The 23,061-nt window shown below is 36.2% G+C and overlaps 2 protein-coding genes and 1 long non-coding RNA gene across 12 annotated transcripts; all 3 read left to right on the top strand.

Moving 5' to 3' along the window:
- The first annotated feature begins 3,393 nt into the window (after positions 1–3,393).
- On the top strand, positions 3,394–9,238 carry LOC116715517 (uncharacterized). 10 transcript variants are annotated; one of them, XR_004338187.1, is made up of 3 exons: positions 3,394–6,260; positions 6,342–7,933; positions 8,004–9,231. XR_004338187.1 is itself a non-coding variant. In XM_032555940.1 (3 exons), exons 1-2 carry the CDS (start codon positions 4,292–4,294, stop codon positions 8,085–8,087), a joined length of 3,726 nt encoding a protein of 1,241 aa, XP_032411831.1. In that variant the 5' UTR covers positions 3,394–4,291; the 3' UTR covers positions 8,088–8,107; positions 8,253–9,236. The 10 variants fall into 10 exon arrangements, 7 of the variants coding, with proteins under 7 accessions (XP_032411831.1, XP_032411832.1, XP_032411833.1 ...); XR_004338186.1 differs by having other exon boundaries at positions 3,394–6,502; positions 6,626–7,933; XR_004338188.1 differs by having other exon boundaries at positions 3,394–6,502; positions 6,608–7,933.
- Positions 9,239–10,410: 1,172 nt separating this feature from the next.
- On the top strand, positions 10,411–13,832 carry LOC116716186 (protein PAT1 homolog 2-like). Its single transcript, XM_032557080.1, has 6 exons — positions 10,411–10,633; positions 10,707–10,863; positions 11,861–12,001; positions 12,881–12,978; positions 13,070–13,210; positions 13,296–13,832. Exons 1-6 carry the CDS (start codon positions 10,485–10,487, stop codon positions 13,327–13,329), a joined length of 720 nt encoding a protein of 239 aa, XP_032412971.1. The 5' UTR covers positions 10,411–10,484; the 3' UTR covers positions 13,330–13,832.
- Positions 13,833–22,343: 8,511 nt separating this feature from the next.
- LOC116715892 (uncharacterized) lies at positions 22,344–22,693 on the top strand. Its single transcript, XR_004338290.1, has 3 exons — positions 22,344–22,421; positions 22,496–22,540; positions 22,642–22,693. It is a non-coding gene; the product is annotated as an uncharacterized LOC116715892 (long non-coding RNA).
- The last annotated feature ends 368 nt before the right edge of the window (positions 22,694–23,061 follow it).

Raw genomic sequence — 23,061 nt, 5'->3', positions numbered from 1 at the left:
AATTAATTAGGGTCTTTAATCACTCATCCATCAAACTCCGATTAAATTTTGACAGAAGGGTGCCTATAGAGTCTCTCTGGTGGTTTGAAGCTGGAACCAAGTCTAAATTTTGAGTTTCATGAGTTTTGAATGTTAGAGACCAAAAAAGCGTTTTCTCAGCGAGAGAAGTCAAAAAGTGACAATATGTGAATTTTCAGCACTGCGTTCAATTTTCAGCCTTATTAGCTTTGAACAGCATAGAAATGCTGAGATGCAGTAGTTCTGGTGGTTAGAAGCTGGAGCCAAGTCTAAATTTTGAGTTTCATGAATTTTGAACGTTAGAGACCAAAAAAGCTTTATCTCAGCGAGAGAAGTGAAAAAGTGACAATATGTGAATTTTCAGCACTACACTCAATTTTCAGCCTTATTAGCTTTGGAACAGCATAGAAATGCTGAGATGCAGTAGTTCTGGTGGTTTGAAGCTGGAACCAAGTCTAAATTTTGAGTTTCATGAGTTTTGAATGTTAGAGACCAAAAAAGTGTTTTCTCAGCGAGAGAAGTCAAAAAGTGACAATATGTGAATTTTCAGCACTACACTCAATTTTCAGCCTTATTAGCTTTGGAACAGCATAGAAATGCTGAGATGCAGTAGTTCTGGTGGTTTGAAGCTGGAACCAAGTCTAAATTTTGAGTTTCATGAGTTTTGAATGTTAGAGACCAAAAAAGTGTTTTCTCAGCGAGAGAAGTCAAAAAGTGACAATATGTGAATTTTCAGCACTACACTCAATTTTCAGCCTTATTAGCTTTGGAACAGCATAGAAATGCTGAGATGCAGTAGTTCTGGTGGTTTGAAGCTGGAACCAAGTCTAAATTTTGAGTTTCATGAGTTTTGAATGTTAGAGACCAAAAAAGCGTTTTCTCAGCGAGAGAAGTCAAAAAGTGACAATATGTGAATTTTCAGCACTGCGTTCAATTTTCAGCCTTATTAGCTTTGAACAGCATAGAAATGCTGAGATGCAGTAGTTCTGGTGGTTAGAAGCTGGAGCCAAGTCTAAATTTTGAGTTTCATGAGTTTTGAATGTTAGAGACCAAAAAAGCTTTATCTCAGCGAGAGAAGTGAAAAAGTGACAATATGTGAATTTTCAGCACTGCGTTCAATTTTCAGCCTTATTAGCTTTGAACAGCATAGAAATGCTGAGATGCAGTAGTTCTGGTGGTTAGAAGCTGGAGCCAAGTCTAAATTTTGAGTTTCATGAATTTTAATGTTAGAGACCAAAAAAGCTTTATCTCAGCGAGAGAAGTGAAAAAGTGACAATATGTGAATTTTCAGCACTACACTCAATTTTCAGCCTTATTAGCTTTGGAACAGCATAGAAATGCTGAGATGCAGTAGTTCTGGTGGTTTGAAGCTGGAACCAAGTCTAAATTTTGAGTTTCATGAGTTTTGAATGTTAGAGACCAAAAAAGCGTTTTCTCAGCGAGAGAAGTCAAAAAGTGACAATATGTGAATTTTCAGCACTACACTCAATTTTCAGCCTTATTAGCTTTGGAACAGCATAGAAATGCTGAGATGCAGTAGTTCTGGTGGTTTGAAGCTGGAACCAAGTCTAAATTTTGAGTTTCATGAGTTTTGAATGTTAGAGAGCAAAAAAGCGTTTTCTCAGCGAGAGAAGTCAAAAAGTGACAATATGTGAATTTTCAGCACTGCGTTCAATTTTCAGCCTTATTAGCTTTGAACAGCATAGAAATGCTGAGATGCAGTAGTTCTGGTGGTTAGAAGCTGGAGCCAAGTCTAAATTTTGAGTTTCATGAGTTTTGAATGTTAGAGACCAAAAAAGCTTTATCTCAGCGAGAGAAGTGAAAAAGTGACAATATGTGAATTTTCAGCACTACACTCAATTTTCAGCGTTCTTAGCTTTGGAACAGCATAGAAATGCTGAGATGCAGTAGTTCTGGTGGTTTGAAGCTGGAACCAAGTCTAAATTTTGAGTTTCATGAATTTTGAATGTTAGAGACCAAAAAAGCTTTATCTCAGCGAGAGAAGTGAAAAAGTGACAATATGTGAATTTTCAGCACTACACTCAATTTTCAGCCTTATTAGCTTTGGAACAGCATAGAAATGCTGAGATGCAGTAGTTCTGGTGGTTTGAAGCTGGAACCAAGTCTAAATTTTGAGTTTCATGAGTTTTGAATGTTAGAGACCAAAAAAGCGTTTTCTCAGCGAGAGAAGTCAAAAAGTGACAATATGTGAATTTTCAGCACTGCGTTCAATTTTCAGCCTTATTAGCTTTGAACAGCATAGAAATGCTGAGATGCAGTAGTTCTGGTGGTTAGAAGCTGGAGCCAAGTCTAAATTTTGAGTTTCATGAATTTTGAACGTTAGAGACCAAAAAAGCTTTATCTCAGCGAGAGAAGTGAAAAAGTGACAATATGTGAATTTTCAGCACTACACTCAATTTTCAGCCTTATTAGCTTTGGAACAGCATAGAAATGCTGAGATGCAGTAGTTCTGGTGGTTTGAAGCTGGAACCAAGTCTAAATTTTGAGTTTCATGAGTTTTGAATGTTAGAGACCAAAAAAGTGTTTTCTCAGCGAGAGAAGTCAAAAAGTGACAATATGTGAATTTTCAGCACTACACTCAATTTTCAGCCTTATTAGCTTTGGAACAGCATAGAAATGCTGAGATGCAGTAGTTCTGGTGGTTTGAAGCTGGAACCAAGTCTAAATTTTGAGTTTCATGAGTTTTGAATGTTAGAGACCAAAAAAGCGTTTTCTCAGCGAGAGAAGTCAAAAAGTGACAATATGTGAATTTTCAGCACTGCGTTCAATTTTCAGCCTTATTAGCTTTGAACAGCATAGAAATGCTGAGATGCAGTAGTTCTGGTGGTTAGAAGCTGGAGCCAAGTCTAAATTTTGAGTTTCATGAGTTTTGAATGTTAGAGACCAAAAAAGCTTTATCTCAGCGAGAGAAGTGAAAAAGTGACAATATGTGAATTTTCAGCACTGCGTTCAATTTTCAGCCTTATTAGCTTTGGAACAGCATAGAAATGCTGAGATGCAGTAGTTCTGGTGGTTTGAAGCTGGAACCAAGTCTAAATTTTGAGTTTCATGAATTTTGAATGTTAGAGACCAAAAAAGCTTTATCTCAGCGAGAGAAGTGAAAAAGTGACAATATGTGAATTTTCAGCACTACACTCAATTTTCAGCCTTATTAGCTTTGGAACAGCATAGAAATGCTGAGATGCAGTAGTTCTGGTGGTTTGAAGCTGGAACCAAGTCTAAATTTTGAGTTTCATGAGTTTTGAATGTTAGAGACCAAAAAAGCGTTTTCTCAGCGAGAGAAGTCAAAAAGTGACAATGTAGGAGCTATTTCTCCATTATTTTCAGTTAAAGTTTAGAATGTAGATTATTTAGTTTATTTTTTTGTTTTATAGTTGATTTATAATTAGAATGTTTATTTTGTTGTTTCTAAATAAGTTTTTGGTTAGTAATTCACTTAATTAGTTAATTGATTTCAGTTTGGGAAGTGGGTGTGTTTCACAGTATAAATACGTAGAGTTTAGATGAGTCTTTAGGCACATGGGTGGTCATATGGTTTTTTACCTGTCTGTCCGTTTGTCATCAGTCAGTGTTATCAGTGAGAACAGGTGCAGGAGTTAGGATAGGTTTATCCGAAGCCTGTAACTTGTTTTAGCAAAAGATTGAATAAAAGTAAACTAAGAGCATTTTGACTGTTTGACCTTTGTTGTACTGCGTAAACCAGAACCCATGATGCCCAGTATTGACTGTTTGAGTTTATTTCATTTTGTTTTGACCACTTTTTGAGATTTGAATTTTTTGATTTTGGAATTAAGTTTTCGGGACAAATAGTCAATACACTTCAAGTAAAAAACCCGACCTTGGCATTTTTGATACGACAACAAGTAAGAAAGACGATCCTGGAGTTTAATCAACACTCTCAAGTTTGCGGATGGGCGGATGGATCCGTAACGTTTGGAGGAACCACTTCCTTTGTTCTCTGGACGCCGAAAGCGGGAGGAAGCGGCCACGCCCACAAGCCATGAAGGTGCTTCAACTCCAAGCTCTAAACGCTCACGTCCTTCTTCAGTGACAGCGGTATGTACAATGATTGCTAATGCTGTAAAGGAAAACGGCCAAACGACAGGAGTTTGATGATAGCGATCAACGTTACCGTACAAGTTTGAATGAAAGACTGAGTTAAAGCGCTGCACCTTTACGCACAGCCAGTGACTTTAAAAGAAAAAGGAAAGTTATAGACAAAACTGCAAGCAGTTCAAAGTATTTGGCTAAAATGTCTGATGTATTGAAAGCACAGTCAACCAAGAGTGATTTGGAGATTTCATCTAAACGAAGTATTAAACTGACTGAGAAAGGCTTGATGTCTTATATAAAAATGTGCCAAGATAAAAGAAATGCTAAATTGAAGCAAGCAAGACGAATAATGGACGATTTAAATGTTTTGATGGAGTCAAATGATAAAGCTGACTCAGTGAATTCTCTTCTTGCTACATTTATTCAATGTTCTCAGGATGCAGAGGCGTCTCATAAAACCTTAACAAGTTTGCCACTCCCCTATGATGAACTCATGAAACAAAACGAACATTTCCAGAATAAAATGAGTTCTTACCACGAGTTTACTGAGCTTGTCAGGGGCTGGTTATGTGAACGGGAGAAGCCCTTTGTGCAGCCCAGTGCAGATGATTACGATCAAGGCAAGAATGATGTTGATAACGCAATTAATCCTGAAGACAGCGCTTCCAATGTGCGCTCTGTAAAGTCTAAGTCAGGCTCTCAGGTGTCCCGTGTCTCCTCTACATCTTCGGCTCGCATTAAAGCGGAGGCCGAGAGAGCGGCGCTGCTGGAGCGCGCTGCAGGACTCAAAAAGAAACATCAGTTGGAAGCGCAGGAGGAAAAGCTAAAACAAGAAAAAGAGCAACTAGAACTTGAGACTGAGTTAGCGGCTGCTAACGCGAAACTTCGTGTGTTGGAAATAAATTCACAGTGTGGCTCAAAATGTTCTGATGGCATGAATTCGTATATTGAAAAGCGCAATTCCAACTTAGCGCTTGATCCTTGTGCCAAAGTATTCGTTCCAGAGAGAAATATGGACGATTTTAAAATGGCTTCTGCCATCGCTGAGAAACCAGTTGTTAGGCTGAAACAAAAGCCACCAATTCAAAGTGTTGATAAGCCACAAAGTGTCTGTGATGAATTAACTGTTCAACAAATCAGTATTATTGACATCATGCAGCGGCAAAATGACATCACTGCCATGTTGGTTCAGCAAAACCAAAACTCTGTCTTGCCACCAAGAAACATCCCTGTTTTCGATGGTGATCCTCTTCAATATGGATCATTTATAAGAGCGTTTGAGAACAGCGTGGAGGCCAAAACGTCTAATTTGAGTGACTGTTTGCACTTTTTAGAACAATACACTAGGGGGCAGCCTAGAGACCTTGTGCATAGTTGCCAGCATTTGCCGTCAGAACTGGGCTATCCTAGAGCTAAAAGTCTTCTTTCTGAACATTTTGGAAACGAATATAAAATTGCGCAGGCCTACATGGACAAAATTAACAACTGGCCAGCTATTAAAAATGAGGACATTAAATCACTGCAAGCATTTTCTCTGTTTCTTAAGGGATGCTCAAATTTAACAGAATATGTTACTCATTTGAAAGAATTGGACTTGCCATCAAATATGAGGAGCATAATCCTAAAGCTTCCCTATAAAATGAGAGAGAGCTGGAGAAATGTAGCCTGTGACCTGCAGGAACACAGGGGTCAGAGGGCATTATTCATTGATTTGGTTGTTTTTATTGAAAAACAAGTTAAAGTTGTATCTGATCCACTGTTTGGTAACATTATAGATCTTCAACAGCTCAACTCTAAAAACACCCACAGCAGCTTTACCAAACAGAAGAAAAGGGGGAATAGTTTTGCTACAAATGTTCTTGCAGTAAAAAATGAAGATCCATCTGAAAATAAGAACAAGTCCTCAAAGGGTTATAGCTGTTTGTATTGTCTCCTAAGTAATCATACAATTGACAAATGCTTTAAGTTTAAAGACAAGTCACATAAAGATAAAGTGAACTTTATTAAGGAAAAGGGAATGTGTTTTGGCTGCTTAAAGGTGGGTCACATAAGCAGAGAATGCAGAGGTCGCTTTGTCTGTTCTGTTTGTCACCAGCAGCATCCCAGTGTCCTGCACATCGACAAGGAGAGTACAGAGGTTTTCTCCAGACATCTACAGAATCCTCCAAGTACCACCTCCACAATGACTCAGACTTGTGGTCATGTCAGGGTCTGTGATGAAGATAACTCAAACCTTTCTATTGTTGCAGTTCAAGTCAGGAGTCCAAAAACGAACATCACTGTGCAGACATATGCATTTTTGGACCCAGGAAGCACAGGAACATTCTGCACTGAAAGTTTGGCCTGGAAGCTGCAACTGAAAGGTAAAAGAACAAGCATCCAACTGCAAACAATGGGACATAAAGATATTGTGAGTACAAACATCATCTCTGGACTTCAAGTGGCAGCACTTGATAGAAATGATTTCATTGACCTTCCAGATGTCATGACACAGAAATTAATGCCTGTTTCAAAGCAAAATGTTCCACAACAGGAGGACATCGACAAGTGGCCATACCTGCAAAGCATCAAGCTCCATGACATAGATGCTGATGTAGATCTGCTCATTGGCACAGACGCACCTAAAGTAATGGAGCCATGGGAGCTGATCAACAGTCAGGAGGAAGGCCCATATGCAGTTTGGACCCGAGTTGGATGGGTCATCAATGGTCCACTCCGGAGTGAAAGGAACAAAACAGGCTATCATGCTTTCACTGTAAACAAGATTTCTGTTAAACATCTGGAAACAATGTTGATTGAACAATACAATCATGATTTCAATGAAAAAACATCCCAAGAGCAAATTGAAATGTCTAGAGAAGACATCAAGTTCATGAATATCATGAATAATTCGGCACAATTAAAAAATGGACACTATTGTGTTGATTTGCCTTTTAAGTCTGAAAGTTCCGTCTTGCCCATTAATCGTTGTGTTGCAGAACAACGTCTTCTGAGCCTGAAAAGAAAGTTTAACATGAACAGCACCTTTAAGAAAGATTACATTGCATTTATGAATGACATGCTATGTAATGGATATGCTGAAATTGTACCTGATGATCAATTAATGGGCAATGAGGGTAAGGTGTGGTACATACCCCACCACGGTGTTTATCACCCCCGAAAAGGCAAATTAAGAGTTGTTTTTGACTGTGCCGCAACATTCAAGGGAACCTCACTGAACTGCCAGCTGCTACAAGGACCTGATCTGACTAACTCAGTTGTGGGAGTTCTTCTGCGTTTCAGACAAGAGCCAATAGCAGTTATGGCAGATATTCAAGCTATGTTCCACCAGGTTCATGTTCCAGAGAAACACAGAGACTGTCTTCGCTTCCTCTGGTGGCCCAATGGTGACACATCGCAAGTTCCACAGGAATATCGGATGACAGTACATCTGTTTGGAGCAGTGTCCTCCCCAAGCTGTGCAAATTATGCATTAAGAAGAACAGCAGAAGATAATTCTCAGCAGTTTCCAGCTGAAGTGGTCAGTACAATCAAGCATAATTTTTATGTGGATGACTGCTTAAAATCTTTGCCTACAGAAGAGGAAGCAATAAAGTTTGTTCAAGATTTGACATCTCTTTGCAATAAAGGAGGATTTAAGCTCTCAAAGTGGCTCAGTAACAGTCCCGCCGTTCTGCAAATGGTTTCGGGCAACACCAAAGCAAAAGAAATGTTAGAAATGGATTTGGAGCTTCCAATGGAACGTGCACTTGGATTGCAGTGGTGCATTCAAAGTGACTCCTTTAAATTTAAAGCTTCCCTTCCAGAGCGGTCTCGCACAAGAAGAGGAATACTGTCAGTGGTGAGTTCACTGTACGATCCCTTGGGGTTTCTTGCTCCCTTCATCATCACTGCTAAATTTCTTTTACAAGAGCTCTGCAGGAGAAACTTGGGCTGGGATGATGCAGTTCACCATCATTTTTCCAAACAATGGACCGACTGGCTGGATGACCTGAAGAGGATCTCAAAGTTTGAAGTGAGTCGCTGCATTAAACCTAAAAATTTTTGTCCTGTTACAGCACAACTCCACCATTTCTCCGATGCCAGCCAAGTGGGGTATGGTACAGTGTCGTATATAAGATTTCAAAGTGAGCATCATGTGCATCTGGCATTCCTCCTAGGAAAGGCCAGAGTTGCTCCCCTCAAGCAGACAACCATCCCTCGACTGGAGCTCACTGCAGCCGTCCTTGCTGTACGACTGGACCAACTGCTTCATAGAGAACTGCATCTTCTCTGTGAAGATGTAATTCTGGAGGCATCTGTTTTTTGGACAGACAGCACCACTGTCCTAAAATACATTTGTAGTGAAGCAAAGAGGTTTCATACCTTTGTTGCAAACAGAGTGTCAATCATTAGAGAAGCTACATTAGCTAACCAGTGGAGATATGTGAGTTCCAAAGACAATCCAGCAGATGAAGCATCAAGAGGGATGAGAGCAGAGGACTTCTTGGAGCACAGCAAGTGGATTGATGGTCCTGAGTTTCTGTACGACTCTGAAAACAAATGGCCTAAGTTGGGTGTAAAGTATGACTCACTTCCTGTTGCTGATGCTGAAATAAAAAAGGATGTGATTGTTAATGCTGTTGTTGAGGAGGCTAAAAACCCTACCAGTTTTTTCATCTCCTACTTCTCATCCTGGATGAAGCTAAAAACATCTGTAGCCTGGGTTTTAAAGCTTAAAGAACTCCTTCTTCAACTGTCTCAGAAAAGAAAAGAGTTTTCTGACATGATGCATGAGTCTGCAGAAGATGCAAACATTAAAGAGCAAAAGGTGTTGCAAAAGATGCAGCAGTTTAAAACTATGCTAAAAATCCAGTGTTTAACATCTGAAGATTTGACTGCAGCAGAGCATTTCATTATTCTCTTCGAACAACATCACAGGTTTGAGCCAGAGATCAGCGCACTCAGAGCCAACAAGACAGTCTCCAAAGACAGCCAGCTGTATCGACTCGATCCAGTGATCGATGATGGAGTCCTCAGAGTGGGCGGACGTCTTAAAAAAGCTGCTATGCCATTTGAAATTAAGCATCCAGTCATCCTGTGTAAAAACATGCATGTGGCAACGTTAATTCTGTGTTACATTCACCATCTGCATGAAAGACAAAAATGGATGAGACGGAAAAGAAACATTTCTCCTGGAGACATTGTCTTGATCGCAGATGCTACTGCACTCAGAGGATGTTGGCAGATGGGGAGAGTCCTGGCAGTCAAAGCTGATGGAGGAGGACTGGTTCGTTCAGTGCAACTGCAGACCAAAACCAGTGTGTTGGAGAGGCCAGTGACGAAGCTCTGTCTGCTCCTGGAGGCATCTGCAGACTAAAGACATTCTTATTCTTTCTACTCTATCCTATTCTATTCTTTCTTTTTTCTCTTGCAGGTTCGTCATTATGGAAATGAAGGACAAAGAAGAATTTATGTCTTTGCATTAATGTAGGACAATATTGAGGTTGTTAGAATAGCTCCTTTAATTAGAGATTTAATTGTGATTTAATGCACAATTAGGGGCTGGAGTGTAGGAGCTATTTCTCCATTATTTTCAGTTAAAGTTTAGAATGTAGATTATTTAGTTTATTTTTTTGTTTTATAGTTGATTTATAATTAGAATGTTTATTTTGTTGTTTCTAAATAAGTTTTTGGTTAGTAATTCACTTAATTAGTTAATTGATTTCAGTTTGGGAAGTGGGTGTGTTTCACAGTATAAATACGTAGAGTTTAGATGAGTCTTTAGGCACATGGGTGGTCATATGGTTTTTTACCTGTCTGTCCGTTTGTCATCAGTCAGTGTTATCAGTGAGAACAGGTGCAGGAGTTAGGATAGGTTTATCCGAAGCCTGTAACTTGTTTTAGCAAAAGATTGAATAAAAGTAAACTAAGAGCATTTTGACTGTTTGACCTTTGTTGTACTGCGTAAACCAGAACCCATGATGCCCAGTATTGACTGTTTGAGTTTATTTCATTTTGTTTTGACCACTTTTTGAGATTTGAATTTTTTGATTTTGGAATTAAGTTTTCGGGACAAATAGTCAATACAGTATTTATTGAACTGCACTTTATAGAAAACTTTGAAAATCTACTTAAAGGTTTTTATGATTTATTTAAAGTAGAAGGGAGACATTTGCAGGTTGTATATTTGCACTACTGCGTATAAGGGCCATTGTAGATGGAGAGTAAATTACTGCTGAGGAAATGGGGAAAATTTCCTGAGTTTCAAGCGCAGAAGGAAAGAAAACCAACTTTTGAAACTTGGAAATCTCTAAATTGTAATTTTTTGTAGAAAATTTGAGAATAATTGCAAAATTTCTGGGGGTTTTTTGGTAGTTTTTGTATTCCTCATTTTAATTTTTTTTTTCTAAATGCAGTTGTTAATAGTTTTGCTGGAGGTGGAGGAAACTGAGAGGATGAAGACCGCAGTTTTGTCTGAAGCAGAAGAAATAAGATTAATGGAAAAAACTCAGAGGAAAGTGGAGCACATCTACTCTCAGCTGCAGCAACACAACGCTCCGTAAGTCTTTTAACAATGCAACACCAGAAAAAATTATTTTTTTGTTTATTAAACTTATAAATTTGTGTTTTAGAGATTCAGGAGACGAGTTTCTTCCTTTCTTGAGTGTCTCGAAGGGCCAAAAGCTTCTCGCTCGTCTGCTGCCCTTCCTGAAGAACGATTCAGCGCTGAAGATCTTGCACATCGTCACCTCCAACCTTCCTACGCTGATAAGCAGAGACACCGAGGAGGTGAGTCGGGGTTAAAGGTTACAGGCATCTGAGAGTTACTGAGGGGGTTTTTTTCCCTAAAATTTTTGGTTTTTGAAGATTTAATTTTTGAAAAATCTGGATTTCTTTTTTCTTTTGCCATTAAACTCTTTGGGTTTCCATAGTTTAGTGATGTCAGCACACTCAAGGTGGCCATCTTGGTTTTGCAGCTATTTATTTGGACTTTGAATTCAAGTAAACAAAGAAATATTAGGGCTAAGATTTTTTTTATTTTACTATATAGTTTAAATTGTTCTAAAATTAAAAATAATCATCTGAAAATGGTTGCAATATAAGAATAAAGTGTTAATATTACCAGAATAGTTGTAATTTCAATCATCTTGTGAAGTTCTGACAAGTTTTACTTAATCTAAATATTAATCAGATTTTTAATAGCAGGACTTTGAAACAATATTTCCAAAGATCCACACAAACTGAGGTGCTGATTTCCTTTAAAAACTCATTTTTTTTGATTAATCTGAAATTTTCTTGAGGAAACTTGGAAATTTCTGCATTTCAAAAGTAAAATATTGTCAACTTTTGAAACAGAAATGTCAAATTTTCTTCTAGAAAATGTCCCAAATATTTTACGTTTGGAGCTCAAATGTCTTTTTTTTTTTTTTCTCAAATAATTTTGAGATCTCAATCTTTTTTTTAACTGCCCTGATGTTCTGTTGTAGGTCATGTAATATCCTGAGCACCAAGCTTTTTTTAATAGCATTTTTTAATCTGCTAATGTTCACGTAGTTAAAAAATGTTGTAGCTGGGCCCTAATTCTCCATTTCACAAGTCAGAGAAGGGATGATTGAAGTTTCTGAAGACCTTTCAGACAAGAAAACGGGCAAAAAAAAAATCAGAAGTTTTATTTTTAAGGCGCATCGCCCGGCACTAGCTGAAGGTCTAATTTTAGTCTTTAAACTCAATGAAGATATCAAAAGTTTTGTTTATGTTTTGAAAATTTCAGTTCTTGTGGTTTCAGGACCTTCCAGTTCTTTACCCGTCACTCCGAAATGTGATCGGCGTTCTGACGTTCAGTCAGCTCATCAACGTTCTCAAAGACCTGACGTCTTCAGAGTCTCTGTCGACCTTCGAGTGCCTCTCCCTGACCTGTCAGAACAAGGTTTGTAGCATCAATGATGAGTAACGGACGCTGACGTTTCATTACGCTTTGAGTGTCTTCAGAGCAATTTCTGTGCTGAACACACTATAAGTGTTAAAAAAAGAATCTGTTTGCTACGACTGCGTGTTAGGATCACTGTACATAGAAATGACATTGAGAGGAATCTAAAAACTTGGAAATTTTTGTAGGAAAGAAATGTGGAATTTTCTTCAAAAGTTGAAAATTTGACTTTTGGAGCTTAGAAAATCCCGTTCTGGAAATTTTCTATCTCAATTTGTTTTTTTGTTTTCTTCTAGCAAATTTTAAACTTTTGAAACTAAGAAACTTGAGATTGCAAAAAAAATCCCACTTTTGTTTTCCCCCAATATTTTTTTTTTTTTTTGGCAATAACTTATTTATATTTTTATTTGAAAAATGTTTAATGAAGCTCAGAAACTTTCTGTTTTTGGAAAACTTTTGAATCTCCATTTGAGTCATTTCTTCCACTTTTAAAAAAAAATTTTCAGTTTTTTTAAATTTTGTTTTCCTAGAAAGTTTCTGAGATTAATCTCAACATTTAAGGCTTTTCTTTCTAGCAAATTTGACTTCTCAAGCTCACATTTTGAGATTCATCACAAATGTTCCAGAAAAAATATATAATTTTTTTAAAACTATGTATAGTGGCTCCAATACTCAGTCACAGAATTTATTTCTTCTAAAGGTAATACTACCAAAATAAGAGCCCAGATGTTGAAATAAAACACAAGGTACTACAAATATTAAATAAGCAACCATAAAAAAACTATTTAAATGCTTTTGGATGTATTATTGGTCCTTTACAGTTTGTTGTTGCTCTTCAGCTGGAACTGATTTGTTTCGGATTATTTTTCGTTCGTTCAGTTTGGACTCAGCTTGCTGTACGCTCTTCTTTCCCACGGAGAGAAACTTCTTTCTTCAGGCGTTCCTCTTGAGCCCAGCATTGGCGACTTTGAGACCTGGTGAGGAAAACAAAGTTTAATTCCTCTAAGTCAGAGTTGTTTAGCATGTTCTGACATTTCCTCATCCCCGTTTTCATTAATTTTTTTTTAGGACTGACATGATTTTCCAGGTAGCGGGACAGCTGTCCCAGTGTTCGCTGGTGGAGCCGCTCCTCCTCCCATCAAACCTGCTGACGCTCTTTTGCAGATACCTCGACAAGCGTACTGTGCATCAACTAAAAAGCAACTGGGAGTAAGTCCTGTTAAATATACCAACAGGTTTTAGCTTTAAATGCACGCAAATAAATACTTTTTAATTTCCAAACTTCTCTGTTTAGGTCTGCAACCAGCTGCCTGGTTCTACCATCTTAAGGAAACTGGCTAAAGAGATGCCAAGTTAAACTCCAGGTTTGTTGGACCCGAAATGGAGGAAGCAGAGTCTTCAGTACCAAGTATAACAGAAGTTGTGTAATAGATTTGTTTTTTGTTTATAATCCTCACCCTCACTTAATCACATTTTGCATCTTAAACTGTTTCCCTTTTTTATTTCCTTTGTTTGCTTTTCCTCCCTTTAGCCTCCACAAAGCAGCTTAAACCCATTTCTTTTAACGTTTCTAACATTATCAGAACGATCAATTTAAGATGAGTTTCATAATTTATAATACTGGAACTATGTTAATTATATTGACCATATATACATATGGCCCACATTAGGTAATGCAGTTTTGTAAAATTGTAAAAAATGTGTTGTGTATGCATGTGTAATGCTAAATGGGATTTGTTTGACACAATTTTCAATCTTAAGTTTCATCTGTAAAAAATGTATTTTATTTATTGTATTAATTTGGAAACTGAAACGATTTAAATTTCACACCTGTAGAGCACTTGCAATATGAATAAAAAAATTCTCAAATTTGATTAAGAGAACATGAAATATATTTTATTTGGTCACTGCACGTGTTGCTGCATCAAGTGAAACGGAAACAGGCCTGTTGGCCCAAAATGTTTTTGTTTTTTAGTTCCGTCAGTTTAAGGGTTGACTCTGAGACTGGGTCAAGATTTACCTTTTTTTGTCTTTATTTTAGTGCCATTTTGGTTCCGTTGACTCCATTACAACCGTATATTTTTGGGGCTGTAATCCTGTGACTTTTAATTTTACAATGAGCACCAAAATGATGAAAGCCTCCATCTTTAAAAATGCAAGAAAACTAGTTTTAAATGGAATAATTGGCCATAAGTTACAACAGGCCCAATCATTTCAATGGGGATGAGATTCTATCATCTCTCAAATGCATAGAAATGAAGATATTAACCACCATCTCAACTATTCAGTAAAACTGATATGACGGCTGAGCTTGGTGCCAATTCAGGATAATTTAGAGTTTCTGGACATTGATTGCTTAAATGGATGAAAACAGAGACGTAGAGGCAAAAATATTCATGTTTTTTTTTTCTGAAACTAGAAACTTCACTGCATATTCACAAAATTTTAAGTATTTTTAGGTGGTTTCTAGTGCAAATATCTTGGTACACTTGAAATAAAACTTAAAAGCTTGTTTTAAGTCAGTGATTCCTTAATATTGATAAATGATCAGTTCCACTAGATGATTCTTCTCTTTTTTCACCTAATGTGGAAAAATTTTCAAATCTGCCAGTGGAACTAGTACTTTTATTGATCATTAAGAAATTATTCACCTAAAACAAGCTCCTACAGTATATCTTGCTGAAAAGTTAAGTTTTATTTAAAGTGTACCAAGATATTTGCACTAGAAATGAGAAAACTTGCTTCTCATGTGTAAAATTGAGTCTGGGCACAAAGTGCATCTCCAATGTGGAGATGAAGGTACTATTTTATAAATAAGCAAAAATCTCAAACTACTTAATGGAGTATTTGTGTGTAGAATATTGAGGACAGATTAATACAACTTGAGATGAGAATGAAACGCAGCACAAAATTGGGGGAAAAGTGAAACCTTGTTCAACTGAAAAAGTTTGAAATCACATCTTAAAGTTTAAAAGTTTGTATTACAGCGACTGAAGTATGTCCATGTTTACTATCAAATCAAAATTAAATGTAATATTTGTACCACTCCATGTCCATACAAGTTAATTAGCTCAAAAGTGCCTTACATTCAACCAACTGCTCTCTTACAAACTGACCAGATGGTCGGGTCTGTTTAGATGCCAAGTAAGTGAGAGGTCCAGTTGGACAGGGAAGTGAGACATTGACCCCTGCTTGACCTCATAAGAACAGGATTTGGACTTCAGGTGAGGAATGTATGTGAAAGGTGAGACATCTTTCTCTTTTTACCCACTTTTAGCTTTAAATGCACCAAAGGAAAACTCAGTCTGTGTATTAGCACCACAGAAAACCTACAGTCTGAAATAAATTGCTCTTTCCATCTGGTTTCATACATCACTGCCATGATTTGGTGACAAAAATACATAAATTTAGACTTTATTGGGTTCCGATAGGGTGCATGTTCAACTCGACATATTTGCTACATAATTGGTTTTCATGCATCTATTAAATTACCAATACTGGATCTAAACATATCAATATCAATGGTATTTAACTCAACTTCAAGTCCAATATAGAAAATATTTCTCAAATGTGTATAAATGTATCACAAGCATATGAGATTTTAATTTGTAAGCTAATATTAGCCTTATAGCACAGCTACCTGCTCCAGGAAACTAGAAAAGCACAGTTGAGATAAGTTTACATAAGCTACAATTAAGGTTTTATTGAGGGCAATATGACAAATGACAATTAGCTGCAAGCATTGTAGCATATTGTGGGTTTTCTCTGACCCATATTTAGCCTTTATGGGTCAAAATTATACATAAAGGCTAAAATATGCTTAATATTTGGCTAAATGTCCCTCAGCAATTTGCAGTGAAAGATGCTTTTTGTACTCATAGGTGAGGTCTTGTAATTCTGACAGGATTTTTGACAGCTCCCCTTATTAGAAATGGTAACATCCATTTAAACTAATTAGTTTAATGGCAAATATTAAACTTTTAAAACATAAGCAATATTTAATATGTAGTCAACATCAGGGTGTTGTAGACAATGTTTGGTTTTATTCTTTCCTCAATATCGTCTTTGTCACCATCAAGTATCAGTCATGCAGTTGCTATTGATGTTGCATTAAACACTGCAAAAACACAATCCTATCAAGAATTTTTGGTCTAGTTTCATGCACAAAAATAAAAGTACACCAGAAGTAATACACAACTTAATGACTTTTTGGGAACATATAAGCTTTATAAATGAAGAAATAAGGTTAGAATTATGCCGTAAGTTTGGATGACTAAATGTTTGGATGCCATAAGTTTGCAAAAGATCCTTGTTCTGAGATACACTGGAGGCCAGAGAGCCCAGCAACCTTGCCTGCTGCTGGGTAGCATGGCAGCCTGATTGCAGCCCTCTAGGATGGTATCCAAGGTGATACTGGTCTAGAACTAATTAGCAGTGGATGTAGTTTTATGCAGCCTTCCAGTTGTATTCAGAACTGGGAAATTTCTTACTTCCCAGACAGAAAAATCAACTTCTGGAATCTGATTCTCACTGGGAGCAACACTGACTGTCCCAGTTAAAACTTGTACAGCCGACTTCCGTTTCAATATGGCCGCCTCTCGCTACAACAGAACTACAGAATTAGTGAAAATGCGTATTTACATAGTACATGTAAGAGTTTGTCTAAAATCAACGTCACATTTAGCGCTTGTGATTACAAATAAATTAAAAGTGGCGTTTGCTCACTGAAAGTAAAACTTGATGCTTGTAAGAACTAATGCAAACAAGATCTATCGAAGTAGCCATCGGCTGCAGGAAATACGGCTGCCATCTTGGAGCGGTCGTCCTACCCACTTGGCTAAGCTAACAGCTGAAGATGCCTCAGCACTGCGGGATATTTTTTGTTCAAATCGACGGACTATTGACGTGAGGGCTCGGCGGATAACTTTTCACAAGTGAGATGAATATATTATTGTATTTTATGAATAGAATATTACTGATAGCTGGTATTTTGTCCGCTAGCAACATACCAGCTAATATTTGCTACAAAGCTAATATTAGCTGGTATCTAACATTACATAATGTTTGGTGTAATTCCGATGTTCGGCCCGGTTATAAAAGCTAACCGAAATTCTGTAAATCTTAAAAGAAATGTTGTTCCCTAACATCAGAGGTGAGTAGAGTACCTAAACATTGTACTCAAGTAGGAAGTCTTTGCACTCAAAAATAAAAAATAGTCGTCCAAGAAATTACTGTAGTAAAAAATGTATTTGGTAAAACGTCTACTCAATACTGAGTAACTGATCAAATTATCAATAATTTAATATTTAAAAATGACATAATCAGATGGACCAAAATCTAAAGTCAAGTGGAAATTTTGGTATTTTAAGAACTAAAATTACAATAATTCATTTAAGTTAAAATATAACAAAATCAGGCAAAAGAAAATTTTTCAGTTTCTTATAATTTGAAACTTGCTGACCTTTAACAAAAATTGCAGATCTGTGTCTGGTGAATTAGTTTTTCATTCAGTGGGGAGAGAATCCAGAAATTTTACTCTAGTAAGACGAGCAAATACTTCATAACTAAATTACTCAAGTAAAAGTGAAAAGTACAGCGTAGTAAAAATACTCCTACAAGTTCATTTTTTCCTAAATGTTAACTGGGATTATGAGAGTTGGGCAGCAACTCTGACACTACCCAACACAAAATGCAAACATTATGAAAATTTACAGAACACAATTACGCTACTGTAAAAATAAAACAAATATGATTCATAACATTCACCAGCAAGTTTTACACAAGTTCTCAAATACTTTATTATTGACATGTAATTCTTTCAAACTAATACAGCAAACAATCAGTCCTCAGTTCTTCAGTGAAGTGGTGACGGATTTGAAGTAGAGTAATTACCCAATGTCTGTTCTCCTTGGATGCATCTCACAACAAGCAGGGGAGGATCTGGAGAGGACGGACTCCCCAGACTGAATACTAGCCGCTACCGACCCGGGAACCTCTCCCACTTTTCCTCCACCTTTAATCTCCTGCTGGGGTCTAAACCCGGGTTTCTTTTCCAGGTCCAACATGGTGGGACGGCTTGTCCTTCAGGGAGTTCTGGTTCTTTGTTTGGTGCAGGCGGCACACACAGGCGGTGAGTTTCTAAAGATTGCACTTATGAAAATCTGTTTTTATCAACTAACCAGACAATAGAAATAACATTTGTTTCTCAATGGGGAAATTTAGGTTATCGGCTTCATCTACAACGGTTTAGTAGGGCACATTGTAGGTAGAAAAAACGGGAGTAAAGTTCCACTAAAACACTCAAAAAGTTTCAGATTGATTTCAGAAATTTTCTATAAAAAACAAGGACATTTCTGAGGTCCAAAAGTAAAAAAATGGCGAGGAAAAAAACTCATAAATTTTGAGATTAATTTCAGAATTTTTCTAGAAAAAACAACTGAGCTCAAAGATGAACATTTTTGACTACTGGAACTTTTCAGTTTCCAAAGTAGAAAATTTGCAACTTTTGAAGTTCAGAAATCTTTGGGTTTTTTCAAGAAAATTTTAGATCAATTAGTATTATTTTGTTGAAATTTACTTTTCCTTGTTTTTATTTGTAGATTCACATGTTTTGCCTATGACTTAGTTTTTGAGAAATGCAATAAAATTCTAATTTATATATATAAATATACAATAATTACATTGAATTTAATTGCACTTTCCTAAAAAATTAAGTCTTCTGAAGATTATTTCCAAATGTTTTGACTAAAAAAACCTTGTAATTCAGTCACATATATTTTTCAGTTTCTTCAGTCATTCTGACAATTTGTTTGTCTCGTGATATTTTACAGGTAGTTTTCTAAGAATGTCTTTTTGCTTTTTAATTCTTCAAACCTCTTGCTACCTTCTAATTTTAACACGTTTTTAAACATATTGATTTAAAACTATGCCTTGTTACATTTCTGTGTTTTTCTTGTGAATTAAAACGGAGATTTAATGTTTTGGATGGTTTTTTAACCCTTCGATTCACTCTTCTGTTAGTTCACCATCAAATTATACAACAAAACTATTGTCTAAATTGCTTAAGATGTAGTAAAAGTAGCATTTAATGTCCAACTTTATGCATTCAGTGACATTTTTGTATATAAATTCACTGGTTTTATGAGTTTACTAACAATGCTGTTAGTTTTTTTAAATAAATGCCAAGGTGACAAATGAAAACCACGAAACCTGAAGCTGTTTGCTCAGATGTTCAGCAGAGGAACTGGGTCAGATTTTCACCAGCCTGTCAAAGTAACTGGGAAATTTCCAGCTGAATGGATTATAGTCTGAGGGTGAAATATGTCTGCAGATGTTTTTACACGTCTGCTCCGCTGTAGCGGGAAGGTGAAATCCTCAGAGCGAGTTAAGAGGTTGGAGCTGATGGGGTCGATGGTTCTGTTGGACTTTGTGTTGGTTTGTCAAGTAAAATCCCAGTAAAATAAATCAGAATATGAAATATGATTTACAAAAAGTAAAAAATCTGACTTTTAAGTCAGAATTCAGACTTTTTTTTGTAAAATTCAGATTTTTTGATAAAATTTTGACTTTTTCTTAGAATTTTGTCGTAGAATTCTGACTTTTCCTCAGAACTCTAATTTTTTTGTAAAATTCTGACTTTTTGGGGGGAATTCTGACTTATCACATGCTTTCACCTATAACATGGGAAAAATTTCTTAGTGAAATAATCTGCCATTGGAACTAGTATTTTTTTTATCAGTCTTAAGGACTTGTTTACTTAAAACAAGTTCTTATTTCTTGCTGAAAAGTTTTTAGTTTTGCATTAATTCAAGTGTTCTAAGTTATTTGCACTAGAAACTAGACAAAAATACTTGGTAAAATTTTGTGTTTTTGCAGTGAGCTGGTCGAGTTTGTCTGTCAAATTTCAAACAGCCGTGTGAAATTGAAATCTCAGAACGACGATGTGCAAATGACCAACCTCTGTACGGTTCCTGCGTTAGTCGTGACAGTGGGGAGTGGCCGTAAATCTTCCGGGTTTAGTTTGTGCAATCAAAGCCAGTTTTCAGTGGCAGCAGCGGTCTAAATGTAGCATCTGTTTGTGAGAGGAGGACGGTTTTACTGCACTTAGACAGTCACTCCAATACTTTCAAGGATTCCTAAAAATCTTAGACAAAGAAATGACTCTAGACGTAAATTTAACTTAATTTTTCACTAATCAGCAAATTCCTTAAAAGGGAAACTGCAAGCTTTGGTTTTTAATCACAAACTGGATATGCAAATTTAGGCCTTTAACTGTAAATCCTGTTATTTTAAAAGCACAAGCAGATAAGAAAACATGTAATTTTTACAGAGAAAGATCCTCACCAGCATTATTGCAGTTAATATTTGGGTTCCCGCAAATATTTGGTGCTTTTCCAGAATAAAATTTCCAGGTTGTTTTGTCAGTTTTGGACACTTTAGTACAAAACATTTTAAATTGGAGAAATTGTTGTGCATAATTCCTCCAATTATATATTCTCTAAGGCATATGTAAAATTACTTAAAGAGATAATGAATGTTTGCTAGAATAAAGTGTTAAAATAATAGATGTTTAAAAGAATTATTCAGAAATATTGGTGAGAAAGGACTTTTTGTATTATAATGAAAGTTTATTGAAACTTTACACTAAAAAGGCAAAATTTGTTTGACAACCCAAAATATTTGTATTTTTATTTCTACATGTATTAATTTTATGTCACTCGGCCTGTAATATTTGGCTTGGGGACAAACAATGGAAATCAACTTTGGCTGGAATTTTTATTGATGATTTTCAAAACTGTTCTTAATGCACAATGTCCCAAATCAAATAAATGAAATTAAATAAAATGTGAGAGAAAAATGTAGCTTTTTTGTCGACAGTAAAAACACATCAATGCACATCGACATTCTAAATGACTGAAAAGTGAATAAAATAGAAGAGGTTAAAATGTTCGTTCATCTCTAGAAATCATAAATTTTTAGGTACATTCTCAAACATTTATATCCATCTATCTTCGCTACATCAGGCGGCTGAACTTGTAAATTTTATTAAATATCAGATTTTAACAGATTTATTTTGTGATGTTGAAGGTTATAGTTCTTCTTATGGACCTTCTATGGGACAAGGACCTCGACCTAATGGTGATCCCTTCAGATTCTTTGATGTTAAAATAGATAATCTCTTCTTTTGATTTGTTTTGGAACAGATCACAGCTTCTTTTCAGTTAATTATGATTCCTAACTCTTCCAGGAAATGTACTTCAGAATGGCGGCAGGGCTGCATCATTCCTGATCCCATCGAAAGGTAAAGCAAAACCACTTGATTCAGCTTCAAACTCATATTTTTCACTTATTTAAGACATTTTGTTTTGAATAAGGCGTTGGCCAGTCATTGGGACAAAGGAATGGGTCAGTGTGAAAACTAAATAACACTGCAGGTTGAAATGCTCATATTTTATTTGAAGTTTAAACCTGAAAAATCAAAGTATAGACAAAAAAATAATAATTGTAATTTATTTCCCTTGCTAATTTTAGCATCAATTGTCTCACCACATTTTTTTTTTTTTCAATTAAAAGGTTATGGAGCTGGGATGAACAAAGGAGTAGGAATAAATGGTAAGTTTATTTTTGTTCATTTTGTAAGCAAATTTGGAGAAATCGACTCGCTCGCTCGCTCTTTGGTTGCCTAGCAACTCACTCATTCTTCGGTTACCTAGCAACAACCTGTTGCGTAACTGGTAGCAGTTTAAGATTCCGCTACTGAGCGAAGTGAAAACTGGATAACATGGGAAAGGCCACACCTGTAGTTTGGCAGTATTTCAGATGTTTAAAACAAAAATCTAATTAATTATTGATATCCACCAATTTGAAAGTTCGATCCAAGACTTGGACTGACTAGTTATGACAACTTTATCCATTACTTTTAACAAATAAGGCTGTTTTGTCTCTTAAAATGGAAAAATACGACCTTAGTGAATCAAATTCAAATGTATTTTTATACACATTTCAGCAGTTGAAAGTTCTTTACATCATAAAAACATTATACAATCACAAGTTATGAAACAAGAAATAAACATTACATCTGTTGATCAATGTTTTACTTACTAAAAGGTGGGTTTTCAGCCTTGATTTAAAGAAATTCAGTGTTTCGGCAGTTTTGTGGTTTGCTAAAGAAACTCTTGAATCTTTCATGGAAATGACTAAACTAGATTAAATGATGTTGATTTTTTATAATTCAAATGAGAAGCACTGCTTTTTTGTGTTATTTGGATTTGTTTTCACTCCAGGAGGAAGAACCGGAGCCGCTAACGGTAAATACAGATTGTGTCTCTTTCTTGTGAAAATAGTTAGTTTAGTTTTCAATATTCTCTTATTGTTTCTGCAGGATATGGAGCTGGACCAGCAAATCTACAAAAAATGAAAGGTGGTGCGACTCGCTTTAACAAAGTCGCATTTTAACAGAAAAACATTGATTTAAATGTTTTGTTTCTATCTCAGGTTTTGGTGCTCAAGCTGGTGGATACGGCAGACAAGCATCTAAAGGTAAGGGTATTTTTGGAAAGACAGTTGGTTAAATGTTGGGTCTTAAAAGTGAATTCTAGTGTTTATAACATTCATGAGTGATGAGTAGTTGTCTGTTTTAGGCAATGGTGCTGCAGCTGCTTCACGAAGTGGATTTGGAAGTAAAGGCAATGGTACGGCAAACACTTGAATTATAAATAACTAAATATGAGTTAGAAAAGTGTTAAAGTATATTTGGGCTTTAACAATTTTGAGTGCAAGAGGTTGCAAGTATCAGCAGAGACAAATATTTCAAGCAAAAATACTTTTGGAAAAGTACTTCCTAAGATTTCTGTGGGATTTTTTCTTTTTAATCGGGTCAGTTGAGATAACTCAAGACTTGTTTTAGGACAACTTTACCAGAATTAGTTTTACTTCTGTAAATGCTGCAGATTAAACTTGTCATTCCAAACAGTAAAGCCGTTTGTCTTGTGGTAGTTTATTTCCTTACCAAGGAACAAATATTTTGTGTTATTCTCTGTTTCATTTGTTTCTACTATAAG

This window comes from Xiphophorus hellerii, chromosome 24 (genome assembly GCF_003331165.1).
Source record: "Xiphophorus hellerii strain 12219 chromosome 24, Xiphophorus_hellerii-4.1, whole genome shotgun sequence".
Taxonomy (NCBI): Eukaryota; Metazoa; Chordata; class Actinopteri; order Cyprinodontiformes; family Poeciliidae; genus Xiphophorus; species Xiphophorus hellerii.
Note: the sequence above shows the minus strand (reverse complement) of the source record. Positions and strands in the feature narration are given on the sequence as shown.